We start from the raw sequence: 13,883 nt of genomic DNA on the forward strand, positions 1-13,883 counted from the left end.
AGCTCTGGCTGCGTCGGAGGGAAGGAAGCTGCGGAGCATGTGGGAGAGCTTGGATAAATACCTCCCTAACACCCTGCCTGACGATCAGCTTAGGGCTGAGATTTGATTACACTTGTTGAGATCTGACCTTACATAACCACCCATTTTCTGAGAGGCCCTGAAATAATCCAGCCCCCTTTCAAATCCCACGCTGGAGGGTGACTCCTCCAGGATGGCAGTCCCATGAGAGGCAGGCTCCTGCCCAGCAGCCACTGAGAGGACAGGGGGGCAGAAGCTGCTTTCCTCCACACTTAGCCCTGGAGTGCAGGGCATGCAGAGGAGAGACACCTGTTCCCTGGAGGCAGGGACCTTCTTCCCTACACCCAGCCCTGTCCTTCCTCTCTCCCTGTTCGCTTCCACTTTTGCTCTCTCCTTAACTGGGCTGCTGTGTCCATCCTCAGCATTTCTCAAGATGGCCTCTGGAGGAAACAGGCTCTGTCTGCCTGCACCCTGTCACCCCCAGCCTCTTTCCCTCTCCCTGCCTTGCCATTCTCTTCGCTCCCCCAGGGGAGGCAAGGCATGTAGGAGAGACATGTGAAGTCTTTGCACACCTTGAGGCTGGAGACAAGGGTTATGGGATTAGCACGTTAACTGGCCTGAAAGAAGCTTAGACAAGCATTAAATCTCCAATCTTCTCTCCATCTTTCTAGGAAATCTCTTCTGGAGGAGCTGGAGAGATGGAGCACCCAGTCACGCATTCTGGGTTCAGCTCCCTGCCTGGCTGAGCGCCCACGAGCCTTGCAGCCAGGTGGTTTGAGGGGATTGCTGGGGCTCCGGGGGTGGGAAGCTCAGCTGAACCCTTCCCAGGGGCTCTGTGCCTAGCCCCATCCCCTCTTCCCTGCCCACCCCAGCAGCTGCACACACTCTCGCAGTGCTTTAGGAGGGGCAGATGGCACTGAGAAGGGAGAAGACAGGCACCACGTGTGCTGGGCACAGCAGGATCAACCTCAGGATGCCACCTTTTAAAGCAAATCCTGGGTTGCCTTGAGCCTGTGTTTTCTTCACACAGAACGAATCCATGTTTCACCAGCTGCGTTCCCCGAATTATCCTGCTTAACCAGAGTTAAAGAAGGCAGTGCTGGGTTTACCATGAAGCTGGGTGGCACCTCCTGATGCAGTGAATACTGTCTCATACGGCAGGGAAAGGCCCCGTGTCTAAATGTCCTGACCTGCTGCCTTCCTGTGCTCATCCTGTGACTCCCTCAGGCCTGGATCACCCTGTGATCTCTGTAGGAGACCTCCAAATGCAGCGAGGGACACTACCCTGCCTGGGGACGCCTGTGGCCAAAAGAGATGCTACCCCTACAGCAGTTGGTGACATCAGTTTGCTGCACCATGAGGTTGTCTTCCCAGTGTAGTGGCTGTAGTCTTCCTGGAAACCATGAAAAGCTTGAGGGGGAGGCAAGGCTAATGACAGTGACAGGACTCGGCAGTGTTATTCATTAGCGAGCAGTGTGAGCCAGCAACACCCTGTGCTGAGTTCAGTGCAAGTGCAAATGAGTAGCTCCAGACCAAGCTACTTTACAAGAGCAGTGGGAAAAATATTACATTATCGAGCCTCTTAAAACTACAAAAAAGGATTCCCCACCCAGACTGAAATCTACCTTTAGTCCTCATGCTGGTGCTTTCCAGCCTGGGAAATTTCAGCACCCACTTTGAACGTTTTACAGTTAAATAGTAGATCAAAGTACAGGATTATAAGAGGTGATGTTTTCCTGAGTTAGTCACTTCTAAAGGCTATAAAATAGTTCCCTTTCCTCAAATGCAGCCATCTCTTCTGGAGATAACATTTAGCAGCACACCACAGCAATGTAGTACCAGGCAAAAAAATTCCAACATGGAAATGGTGGACAGCTTGCGGAAACAATCCAAACACAAATAAAAAAAAAAAATACCATGCCTTTTTTTTTTAATCTTAAAATTGTTAAGAAAGTTCAGGATCTGTTGGTCCAATAAGGTGCTACAGAAGGCATTAGACAGCTGGGAGTAAAGGTTGTAGTTGAAGGATATGCATTTAAAAATTTGAATAAGGTTTTGAATATTGACTTGTAATAGATGCTATTGGTTGGTTACATGTATTAATGTGGTCAACTAATTGTACTACTGACTGTGGTCAGTGTAAAGAAAGAAAATAGGACTGAATGATATTTAATACTTATTTTATTTAATATTTGATTAAATATTTTAAATATTATTTTCCAACTAAACCTACATTTGAAACATGGCAATTTCTTTTGCAACGAAGCGGGTACAGTCTAGCTGTTGTCCTTGCCTCCTTCTGTCATAGAAGTAAGAATTGGCTGGGGTTGGACAAAATCTGCCAAGAGATGATCTTTGTTGCATGGCATCAGTTTGTCAGAGATGAAATACTTGGTGGTAGGGATTTGCTTTCAGTGATGTTCTGCTGCAACACAGTTCAAAACCTGCCTTTCTTCCAGCAGATCAGTGACGTGGTTCCCCAGCGGGATGCTGGATGTGCCAACCTGAAGGATGACGCCTGGTTTCTAAGCTCCCATCTGCTCTCCATGGTACATATCCAATGTCTGTGGTTTCTTCTCACCCCTCTTACCAACAAGAAGTTGAAGCACAGAGCAATGACATGATTTGTCCATAATTACTTACTGGCTCATTTCTAATCTAGTAGTAAAACCCATCTTGCCTGTGTGCTAGGCATTCATGCCAGTATAGGCTAAGCATACATACCTGTGGTGGCACACAGATGTACATACCTACACCTCTATGCTCATGTTTGGGGATATACTGGTCTTGACGTATGCTCACGTACATTTAGAAATAGTGTGTATATACCTACACAAAGACACAGGCAGTCTAGTATTTATCTCAATAAATAAATACATAAAATAATAAAGCCATTCAATCCAACCATTCCACAGCAAAAACGATGACAATAACTCTAGAGTTCCAATTGCACTGGTTTCTCTGTACACAGCCTCTAAACCCAAGGACCCAAGGAAACCTCAGGCCAAGCCGTGGGCGAACAGTAACCTCAACCCACACACTTTTCTGGCCAGGGCGTTCTGGTCCCCAGTGCAAACTGGAAATTCTGCTGAAATTGGAGATAGTCAGGACACTTCTAGAACCAATCCAAAAAGTTGGATTTATAAGACATGGAGGCAACAAAATAAGACCATCTTCTCAAAGCTCCCCATAGTTAACACACCCAGCTCTTCACAGCTTGCCCAGGCCTGTTCACACAGTCCAAGCCACCAGAATTTGGTATGGCCACTGCAAGAACTTGCTCTGTCCTTTCCCCATCCCCATGCCCACACAGCCCCTTCCCTTGTGCCAGCACAAGTGAACAAAGATGGAAGACTCTCCTTTATATACTTTCACTTTTGTATTTGTATGTATAAACTCACTGGTATATACTTACATATTTGCTTACCTATTTTTGGCAGGTATGTTTAAAACAGCTCAGTGCTGTGTTCAGCTCTCTTGTGCTGGCCCACAAGAAGGGTGAATGTAGGAGTGAGAAAGAGCAGCAGAGCATAAAATAATTTCTCTTGGTCTTGGAGCTAATTCATGGAGGCTAAAAGTGTTTCTAAGGCTACAGCTCTGGCTAAATGGAAATCTATTGCGAGCCAGAGATATGCTCTGTTTGTCCCTTGAAATGCATGAGGGTAGAATTCCAAGTGCCATCCATAGCTTGAATCAAAACCATGTAGGCTGAGAAAATCATCTCCCCCTTCTGAGATCAGTCTCAGATCTGACAGAGATTCCTCTTACTTAGTTGTCTGCAGCCTTTCAAAATCTGTGTATGATAAATATTTTCTAATAGACTCGTGGATCCTGGGCAGTGAATTGAATCCCCTTGACAATAGATTTGTTTTGCTTGGTTTGCTTCTGCAAATGCATTAAAAGGAGTCCATCAGTCATTTCAGATCCAGGTTTGTTGGTTGCAGACCAATGATCCAATTTGTTCTTCAATTCTGCGCTGAGGATTATGTGTGTGCAGGAGCTGTGTGACTGAAGAACTAAGTGGGCAATTTGTGAGTGGAAGAGGAAGATTAAAATCTGCTGATATTTCAGAGAGGAAGTGTTGTAAAATCTTTGTGATCATTTAAGCATTCCTAGGAAATGTGAGCTTATTCCTGAGGTAGCTGATCTTTGAAATTGCTTGTCTGAAAATGGCTGAGAGTTGGGAACATGCGGCTGGATGGGAACAATTTGCTGATTAAATGCAGCAGGTAGCATGTGCTAACCGGGAAAAAATGAGGTTCGTGTGTAACGACCCCCATTTACAAGCTTCCCACGTATGCACGGATGTACACGACCTGATTCTCCACTTACCATCAGTATAAATCGGTGTAACAGCAGTATAACAGCAGTATAACAGCGGTATAAATGGGGGTCAGCTTTTCAAATCCACCTTAATTACAGCATCCCGAGCAAGGAGGAAAATCAGTGCAACTAAAACCGGGGCTGAAAAACAAAGGGCCACCCCCAGGTGCAGCAGCGGGCACAAAGAGCCCGGGGCCGCTCAGGGGACAAAGCGGCGCAGGAGGCGCGCAGCGCAGACAAAGCGGGGCAGGGCGCTGCGCCCCCGTGCGCGGAGCTCCGCGGCATGCGGAGCCTGGCCGCGTCTCGGGGCTTCCTCTTCGAGTGGGTTGGTGGTGGCTTTTTTTTTTTTTTTTTTTTTTTTTTGAGCGTGTGAGTGTTATTTTTTTTTTTTTCCACCAACTTCCTTCCTGCTCCAACTGCCAAAGCTGAACGCGGAGCGCTGCGAGCAGAGGAGGACCCCGGAGGCAGGCGCCGCGCAGGCAGTGAGTGCGGACCCGGGCGGGGGGGGACCGACCGCGGGTTGGGGGGGCCGGGGAGGGGGCGAGATGCTGCGCCCCGCAACTTTGCGCCTTTGTTCTGGCTTGCGGCTCCACCGCCCAGGGAGACGGGCAGGGAGGTCAGGGCCCTGCCCGCATCCTCGGGGGAAGTTGGGCTGGGAGGGATGGAGATGGGCGGAGGGGCAGAGGAAGGGGGGGCGGCCCCTGTGCCCCCCAGGGTGGCGGGAGGGCACTGGCACAGGCAAGGGGATGGCGGCGGAGGGGGAACCCCTGCCTGGCACCCGAGGGTGCCGGGGCTGGCAGGCGCTGGGCTCCCCCTCTGCCCTCGCACCCCTGGGGGTGGGATGGGGGGTGCTGGGCGGGCAGGCGCGGAGCTCCCCCGTGGTGGAAAATTGCTGCCCCCCTGCCAAAGCCGCTAACCGGAGATAAGTTCTGGGTCGGGGGGAGGTTTGGGGGGTGAATTTGATGCGCAGAGGGAGCGTGGATAATATGTTGCCCCTGTGATACCCCTCCTCGTGCCCTGTGACAGCGGGGCGGGGGGGCTGAGGAGGTGCCCACCACCCACCCTGTCTGCAGCCCCCCGTCCCCAAATGCTGCAGGAGAGAGGGCAGCCCCCACCCCGGCACAGGCAGTGCCAGCTGTGAGAGCACAATCCCTCCGTGTCCTCCTGCAGCCATCTCTGGGGGGTCCTTAACACAGTCCTCCTGCTGCCTGGGAGCTCCTGGGCCTCAGAAGCACAGGCAATGCACAGCTGCGGGTTGGGGCTGTGGGGAAGCAAGAAAAATAGGGCAGAGCGGGGCACAAATCAGCCAGATCTCTCCTTGCGTAAAGCATTTATGGAGTTAATGCTTTTTGCTTTTAATATGTCTCATGGCCTGAGGCACAGGGGGTCTCTGTGCCAGGAGAGCCCATGGTCTGGTTAGTGGTACAGGAGCCCGGCACGCTGACAGGTGGGCGCTGACACACTTACCCACGGAGACTCAGTGTGCCTGAGTCCTGTAGCATCTCCCTGCTTGCAGAGTCCCCAGAGCTGGGGAGAGCAGCTTCAGTGCACAGGGCTGTGCCCAGCTCCAGCTCTCCCCACTACCTGCAGCTCTTCCCAGCCTCAGGGAGCTGTTGCCTGCAAGACAAGGGCAGGGGCAGTGGGAATGTGAGCTTTCCTCACAATCATCTCCCTGCCTGGGAGCATTGTAGGAAGGCAGGGTCAGGCCCACAGCTTGGGGAGAAGCACCCGAGTGGGGTCTGATCGGTGCCATCTTGCAAAGGCGCTCTTGAGCTGGGGGTTGTTCCTGCCAGGCAGCATGGCTGGTGCCGTTCTGCATGGCTCTTGCCACTGGCACAGCAGGCTGCCTCTGGACCCCTCTGGGCGGTTTTCAGAGCCTAAAAGCATCCCCGCTTCAAGTGAGCTGCCCCCTGGGCTGGGAGGGAAAGTCTGCGGCATGTGAGATGTAAAGGGAAGGTCTGAGGGATGGGCAGCAGTCAGCTGGTCCGGCCCTGACTCTGCCCCCTCTGTGCATGTGGCTGGTGGGATCTGTCTCTCCTTCTGGGTCTCTCCCCCTCCTGTGATTAAACCACAGCCTTGATATGTGGAGGACAGGGGCAGGCAGACAGCTCTGTTCTGTGGTTCTGGCGGGGAGCTGCTGGTTTCCTTCCTCATTAGGACAAACTCAGGTGCCTTTCCCATGGTATGCAGGTCCTCTGCACTCCTGGAGCCAGGAATGGGCATGAACTCAGCCCAGGGCATTTGGCTGCTGGGACACGCTTCTCTTCCTGTCCAGTTGAGCTGGGATTTCCTTTTATTTCCCAGCTGCCCCCCTGCACTAGTTCCTGACTCACAGCAATGCACTGTTGCAAAGCAGTCTTGCATCAGAACCGTTATCCATTAGCATGCCTGGCTGAGTACGCTCCTTCTTGTGCTGCTCGGTCCTTCTCTGTCCCTCTGTGTATGTATGTATATCCCCCTTGCCGATATATGCCTCCTTGAATGTTTTTCTCTGGTCTCACCTGTGCTGGGATTACACTGGGAGGTCTGCATATTACTCATTGCTGCCTGGTTCCACTTGCTGATTCACTGTGAACTGTTGCATATTTATTTATTTATTTCCGTTCTGTTTCAATGAATGAGAAAACTATACTGGTAGCTCCCTTCTGGGAAATTCTGGGAACATTATGGCCACAGCTGTACAGAGGTATAAAGGGCTTGATGGGGGAATTGCAAGGAACGGGGCAAAAAGTGAATAGCAGAGATATAAGTGAATAAAAAGTGAAAAGAGATAAAAAGTGAATGGCAGAGATAGCCTCAGAGAAGGAGTTAATGTAAGGATAAGCTGAAGTGAACTGAATGGTCTGTGTAGCTCAACCAAATCACCTCGCTGTCAAACAGCAAGGAACGGCTTGTCCCTTTTATACAACACCCACTGGCGCCGGAGGGCATGGCTTTGTCTTTTTGCCTTTCTCTGGAGGACGGGAAGGAGGTTAGGACCATGCGGTTGGCTCTGCCAGGCAGGCAGCTGACAGAGAGGACCTGGCGCAGTGCTGCTCACCTCTCCCTTCTTTTTGCTTGCCTTTGTCTTCTCTTTCCCCATCTTGTGCCCTCTGCCAGGCTGCCCATCACCCTTTCCCTACTCCAGCTCCTGTTTGGGATGCTACCCAAGCTGTTTCACTGCCAGCACTCAGCATCACACAACCTGGCTGTGCTGAGTGCGTGGCTGCGAGCCCCAGCCTTCCTGCCTCTCTTTTCCGAGAAGTCCTGCGGATGAAACGCAGGTATGTGGGGCAGCTCTGCAGCTGGGCTCGATGCAGTCACCCTCGTGCTTCCTTCCTTAGCAGGAAGGAGACCTGAGGGGTGTGAGGTGAGCTGTTCCCAGGAGCAAACAACAGGGATGCCAGCAGATAGCCCGAAGTGTGTGTGTTTCTTTGAGGGCTTTAGCGAACTTGCTAGTGGAAGGGAGCAGATGTCGGGTACTTGATCTTTTCATGAAACGCTGCCTCACTGCTGGCTTAGAACAAGAGGGCGAATGAAACACACATCCTTGGTTACATTCATGTCTCTGTGCCCTGCTGTGTGGCTGTAGCTCTTTGTGTGAGATCTCTGGCAGGCGCTGAAGCCTCGTGCGGTGGCTTGTAATTGCAGGCTTGCCGGCCAGAGATCATGCTGCAGAGCAGCTGTAAATCATGCCGGTTTCAGCCTCCGCTCCCGTGCCTCCTCCCCGCGAGGGAAGGCTGGTGTAGGTCTGCGTGTGCGCGGTGCCTGCAGGGAGAGGAGTGGGGGCAGGAGGGGGTTGTGTTCGAGCCTCGATATCAGCACAGCAGTGTCGGGATTGCAGCCGATCGCTGTCGCCATTTGCCTTTGACGATCCCGCTGAGTTCAGCGCCAGGCAGGTGCCTGCCTGACTGCCTGGGGACTGACCCACAACGTGCTCCCAGGGACGCTGTTCCCCTGCAGAGCAATCCCATTGACTGCTCCTCTCTGCTACCCAGACCAAGTGATCATGACTGAGAAGACCCAAGAGCCTCATGTGGAGGACGATGACGATGAGCTGGATGGGAAACTGAACTACAAACCTCCTCCCCAGAAAACACTGCAGGAGCTGCAAGAGTTGGACAAAGATGATGAGAGCCTTGCTAAATACAAGAAGTCCCTGCTGGGAGATGGACCTGTGGTGGCAGGTAGGCTGAGCATCCTGTAGGAATGGGAGATGTAGGGAGATGCACAGCAACAGTGTGCCTAGGGGATGGGGCAAGGTGGCCTCAGAGAAGAGGGAGCTTGTCTGACCAGACACTGCTTCTGATGGAGGACTGGCTATGGGAAGGTGGGGAGATGCATAAAGAGGAGGCAGAGAAAATGCTCTGATCATTACCTGCAAGGTAGCAATGAGTGCTAGCATCAGGAAGGGGCTTGTGGTGAGGGTGTGTGGGCCTTGGAGGACTCCTGATGGGTTTGAAATGTGAGGGGACCAGCCTGTGCTAAAACAGGACCTTGCTACTCAAAGTGATTTTAAGAGGGGAGTCACCTGTAGGGAAAAGACCTCCTGTGTATTGGGATGGTGGCTGGAGGGATCTGTGTTGAGCATCTGGGGTAGATGCATGGTCCTGTTGTGCTAAGAGAAGTCTGGTGTTGCTGGTACTGGGTGCTGGGTGCTTTGTGTAGTCTCTGAGTGGGAAGTCAGTGGCATTTCTTCTTCACTTTTCCCCCCAAACACTTAATTTCGCAACCTGAGAGCCTCCCCCTGCCTTTCCTCCCTGCAGATCCAACAGCTCCCAATGTGGTGGTCACCCGGCTCACCCTGGTGTGTGACTCTGCCCCAGGACCGATCACCATGGACCTTACAGGTAGGCATGGGCTCTCACTGGGCACACAGGGGAGCAAGCAAAGGCCCCAGCATGCTTCAAATTGAAAGGGAATTTATCCTTGGAATACTACAGTGGGTTTTAGAGGAATCCTGAGGGTATTGTAGCCTCGCTTTTTATTTTAAGGTGCATTTGTATGAAAAAGGAGATGCAACAGGAAAGTGTTGAGGGTCTTTCTCTTCGTTTGGATTGCCCTAGTAGCTCCTGGGGTTCTGCTGCCTCCTCTTGCTTCCTATCAGCTAAGCTCGTGAGCACCAGGGACACGCATGCATTTGGGCAGCGGGCTGTTGTGAAACTTCAGAACCAAGAAATGCTGCAGTTCCGGCCCCGGGGCACGCGGGGAGAGGACCAGGCTTCACCTTATATGGGCTTTTCTGCGCAAGGGGAAGCTGGGCCCGCAGCAGCCGAGAGGCTTCCTGCTCAGCTGAAACCGCGCAGCGCCCGCCTGGCCTCGCGGGCCGGGCAGAGGCTGTGAAACACGCTCAGCTCACCCAAAACTGGGGCTGGGCATGGCTGGAGCACGATACCCTCTTGCAGGTAGCTCACAACAGGCCTGCATGTAAATACATTTGCGTGTGTGTGCCCAGACCCGTGTCTCCAAGGGTTGTTAGGGCATTTTCAGTGCAGAAGTGGACACCGACACATATATGTACACGTGCTCAGGTGCAGGCAGTTTTGCATGTGTGTGCTCACTGTGCAGTTCCTTATACCCACTGCGCACTCGTTTTGCAGGTGTGCAGTCTTTTGGAGTGATCCTCACCTCCGACACCAGTCCCAGCCCCATCCCCCTGTGGGTGGTCTCTTCTCCTTGTGACACCTCTAGCTAATGGCTTGATCCTCTCCTTGCAGGTGACCTTGAAGCGCTCAAGAAAGAGACCTTTGTATTAAAGGAAGGAGTTGAATACAGAGTTAAGATCCACTTCAAAGTGAGTTTTTTTCCTTCTGGTTGCTTCTCCTCAGTTGCTGAAGCCAGTCACCTGCAGTCTATCAGATATCTAGAACTGGACAAGCTGGGCCTTGGTAAAGGTCCCCTAGTTTTAGGTGTCGTGCTGCCCAATGAGGAACTGGGTCTTTCCAGAGCATTATGTCTGCTTGCCCACCCCTTGGAAGAAGTTGCCTTCTGTCCACCCATTATGGTGAACAACAGGTTGCTTGGAAGTGAAAAAGGTAGTTTTTGGCTGAGTTTGGCTTGAGTTTTAGTCTTTAAGTCACAGAGAGTGGGAATGGAAAGGGAGAAGAAGACATAGTGGCCTTCCATAAGGTACTGGTTCGGGGTTCAGTCAGTATTGCTGAACTTGAATGCATAGAAAAGATTTAGCATTTGGCTGAAGATATCTGAATTTTTCTGTGTCACAATATGCCCAAGTAGGCTAATTTCTCCCCTCCTCCCATTAACCACTGTGTCAGCCATTTCTTCTGTTCCCAGCTGAAAATGAAACTTGATCACTTTGCAGTGTGGCATCTGTCACTGAAGTGATCACCTCCACAGATGTTCGCTGCAGGCAAAGCTGGGTTTGGCAGAGAGTACAAAAGGAAGGAGAATAGCTCTCCTGAACCAGATCAGGGAAACGGTTAATGTATGGGTTCTGCAGGAAAGATTTCCCTCCCTCTCTGAGGCTCACTTGCTGTCTCAGAGATGGCTTTGTCCCCGGAGACAACTTCATTTCTCTTTTGTGCTGTGAAATATTTCTGTCTGTATCTGAGCCCTGTTGATAGGAGATGCTTGGAGACAGATGAGCTACTCTAACCCTCTCCCTCAGTCCCAATGCTTGTAAGAACTGGCACCATGTGGATTCTCCCCAGGATGTAAAAGGATCTGCCCATCTTGTTACCAGATTGAACAGTGCTGCAGGAAGGCGGTGATGGTGGATGAGGACAGCAAAGGGATACATACAAGCTGTCCCTGGGAGATTTGAAGAAAGATTATTAACAAAATGGTGCTCTCCATCTCTTGAGGAGCCAGCTCCCCATTGAGTTTAGAGGGCATCTGGGAGAGCTCAGTGAATCTTGCCCACCTGTTTGTGCTGAAGGGATGACTCCAGTCACCCATCCCTGGTTTTCCATATGGAAGCTATTAACTGGGACCTCCCTGCTTCACTTTGCTTTGTCCTCATCAGCCTATTCTGAGAACCTGACTTACATACTCCAGTCAGCTTCAAAGTCAGGGGAAGGATGGGGAAAGGCAAGAGATGCCCTCAAACACACCGAGGATTTGTAGGTCTCTGGGTGCATGTGGAGAAGTGATGTTAGGGCTTCCCACAATGTGTCCTGTGCTGAGCCCTTGAGAGCAGTGGTGTAGAGATCCAAGATGGACATCTAAGGAGCAAATAACAGCAGACAGAGGACGAAAACCCTCCTGGTGACTCTTAATTCTGGTCACTTTTTTCAGGTAAACAGGGACATTGTGTCGGGACTGAAATATGTGCAGCATACCTACCGGACAGGAGTGAAAGGTGAGTAAGAGACCATCATGCCCTGTACACCCATGCTCCTACTCTTGCTCAAAGAAGTGTCCCTGCAGATTTGGGCCAGGACAGAGCCTCTCTTGCCACGCAGGAGATGAGACTTCTTGGCAGAGTGCATTACCCTGCACTTTGTGTCACCCAGGCCAACTGTTTCCTGTGCCTGTGTGAACTTGTTGCAAGCCAGCTCTGGTGTCTGTTTGCTGCACCACCATCTGCAGCAGAAACGTCCCCAGAGACACTGCTTAGACGGTGTTTGCCACAGATTTCCTCTGTATAGTGCTTTTCACCTCCCCCATCAGCATTTGAAGAGTGGCTCAGCCCTTGTGGAGTTTGTCAGCCATGAAAGTCCTTCCAGATGTACTTGGTAAAATTTAGAGCTGCTCTGAAACCCTTCCCAATGTCCATGCAGAACTGTGCTTGCCCATGACCTCTTGTGATTTTACAGTGGTGCCACATCTGGGCTTTGCAGAGGAAAGCCACATTTTGCGCACACATCCCACATTTGCATTTTCTGCAAGCAACCACCACTAAGGCTGAAGTCCATTAAGCACACAAGTAGCATCTTCTCACCAGAAAAGAGAAGTAGCAGGGGATCAAGAAAGACCTCTAGCCATGTGTTCTGGTGGTCACTCCCCTCCTGCAGCATGCACGTTTGTGAGGGTGCAGACTGAAGTGCCTGTCTATCTGCCCATCCATCCATTTATCCTTCCAGCAGTCCTGGTGTTTCACTTGCCTGCTTTCTCGCTGCCTCCACTGAGTGTTCCCCTTGTTGACTACCATCCCTTTCTCTCCATCTGCTTCCTTTCTGTCTTATGCTCTTGGCTTATGCTCTTGCCTTCTTGTCTGCATTATCATTTCCCCACCTGAGGAGCTCATTCCTTGTGGATTGTTTTCTCCTAGTGGACAAAGCCACGTTCATGGTTGGCAGCTATGGGCCACGGCCAGAGGAATATGAGTTCTTGACGCCTATTGAAGAGGCTCCTAAGGGAATGCTGGCTCGAGGTACCTATCACAACAAGTCCTTCTTCACGGATGATGACAAGCATGACCATCTCACCTGGGAGTGGAACCTGTCCATCAAGAAGGAATGGACAGAATGAGTTCACCCAGTTTGCCTTCCCCCTTCCCGTCCCCTTGCCTCCTGCACCAGTCTCCAGGTGGGCCATGCCCACCACGCTGCTCCCTCCTGCCACTGTGGCTGGTCACAGCCCTTGCAGCCCTTCCTGAGGGTGCCAGGGCTCTGTGCCAGCCTTGGTCAATGCACAGGCATGGCAGGTGGCCTTGGCTGCTTCTTCTGATACACTGAAAATAACCCACCCGTTCTCACCACTGCCCCATCACGACACATAATGGTTTAAATTGGGAAGCATCTCCCTCCCTTTCTCCCAGTACTTCCTCCTGCCGCCTCCTTTTCTCCTTCTATACCAACTCCGGTCCCGGAAAGTGCCTTTTCTAGGAAGCAAGATCACCTCGCCAGCTCCTTGAGTCTCCTGGCAGGGCGGACTGGTCCCTGGAAAATCCCTCTCTGAGTTACACTTGCCATGTGCTCTGACTCATTGTAAATGGCTACTTACCTCCCGTGGTGGTCTCCTGGTTTGTATCTGGTGCCCTACCTTGTTGAAATTCATACTCGTGCAGACAAAATCAGTCAGGGGGATGCAGCTAGATGCTGTAACAAGACTTCAGTGTCTCAAGAATAAAAATGGTTTCTTTCTTCTTCTCTGCATGAGTGTTTCATTCTTTTCTAGAGTGTGGGTACTGTTGCATCAGAGTTTTGCAGTGAGGTATGTGTGGGGACTGTGTTATAGGAAGGCTTAAGAGTGTGTTTCATAAGGGAAAAAGCCCTTCTGCTTCAGAACGTCGACAAAACTCTAATGAATAGGAAGCCAAGAGATATTTTTCCCCTTAAAGGCTAATTATTTCAGAGTGGCTTCCTTCAGGGTGTTCATGAACCCTGTTTTGAAGCCCAAACTTGCCCACAATCAGGGTGGGCTTCAGGGCTAAAAAAGCCTCCACCTGCCATCCAGAGTGGCAGCTGAATGAGCCCAGGAAGGTAGCCCATGGCTTTCTCATGTTTAACATTTACCTGGCAGCTGTAGCTTCCACCAGCCAGAGGAAGTGCAGGAGCTGTGTCCCACTGGCTGGCCAAGCACGAAGGGGCATCAGCCTCTGTGAGACCCAGCACCTGGGGAGGTGCAGTGGCTCCCTCTATGCGGAGGGGTGTTCTCAC

The 13,883-nt window shown here is 51.4% G+C and overlaps 1 protein-coding gene across 1 annotated transcript; it reads left to right on the top strand.

Annotated features, from left to right (window-relative positions):
* Positions 1-4,688: 4,688 nt before the first annotated feature.
* ARHGDIB (Rho GDP dissociation inhibitor beta) lies at positions 4,689-13,373 on the top strand. Its single transcript, XM_082784676.1, has 6 exons — positions 4,689-4,823; positions 8,319-8,507; positions 9,087-9,170; positions 10,038-10,114; positions 11,578-11,641; positions 12,554-13,373. Exons 2-6 carry the CDS (start codon positions 8,330-8,332, stop codon positions 12,751-12,753), a joined length of 603 nt encoding a protein of 200 aa, XP_082640802.1. The 5' UTR covers positions 4,689-4,823; positions 8,319-8,329; the 3' UTR covers positions 12,754-13,373.
* The last annotated feature ends 510 nt before the right edge of the window (positions 13,374-13,883 follow it).

The sequence above is a fragment of the Aythya marila genome, assembly GCF_965140915.1.
Source record: "Aythya marila genome assembly, chromosome: 1".
NCBI lineage: Eukaryota > Metazoa > Chordata > Aves > Anseriformes > Anatidae > Aythya > Aythya marila.

Excerpts from the sequence above, each read along its gene's own strand:
- ARHGDIB (XM_082784676.1), top strand. The coding sequence starts at position 8,330 with ATGACTGAGAAGACCCAAGAGCCTCATGTGGAGGACGATGACGATGAG. Across the intron at positions 9,171-10,037 it reads GATCACCATGGACCTTACAG|GTGACCTTGAAGCGCTCAAG; the intron begins GTAGGCATGGGC and ends CTCTCCTTGCAG. Across the intron at positions 10,115-11,577 it reads GAGTTAAGATCCACTTCAAA|GTAAACAGGGACATTGTGTC; the intron begins GTGAGTTTTTTT and ends CACTTTTTTCAG.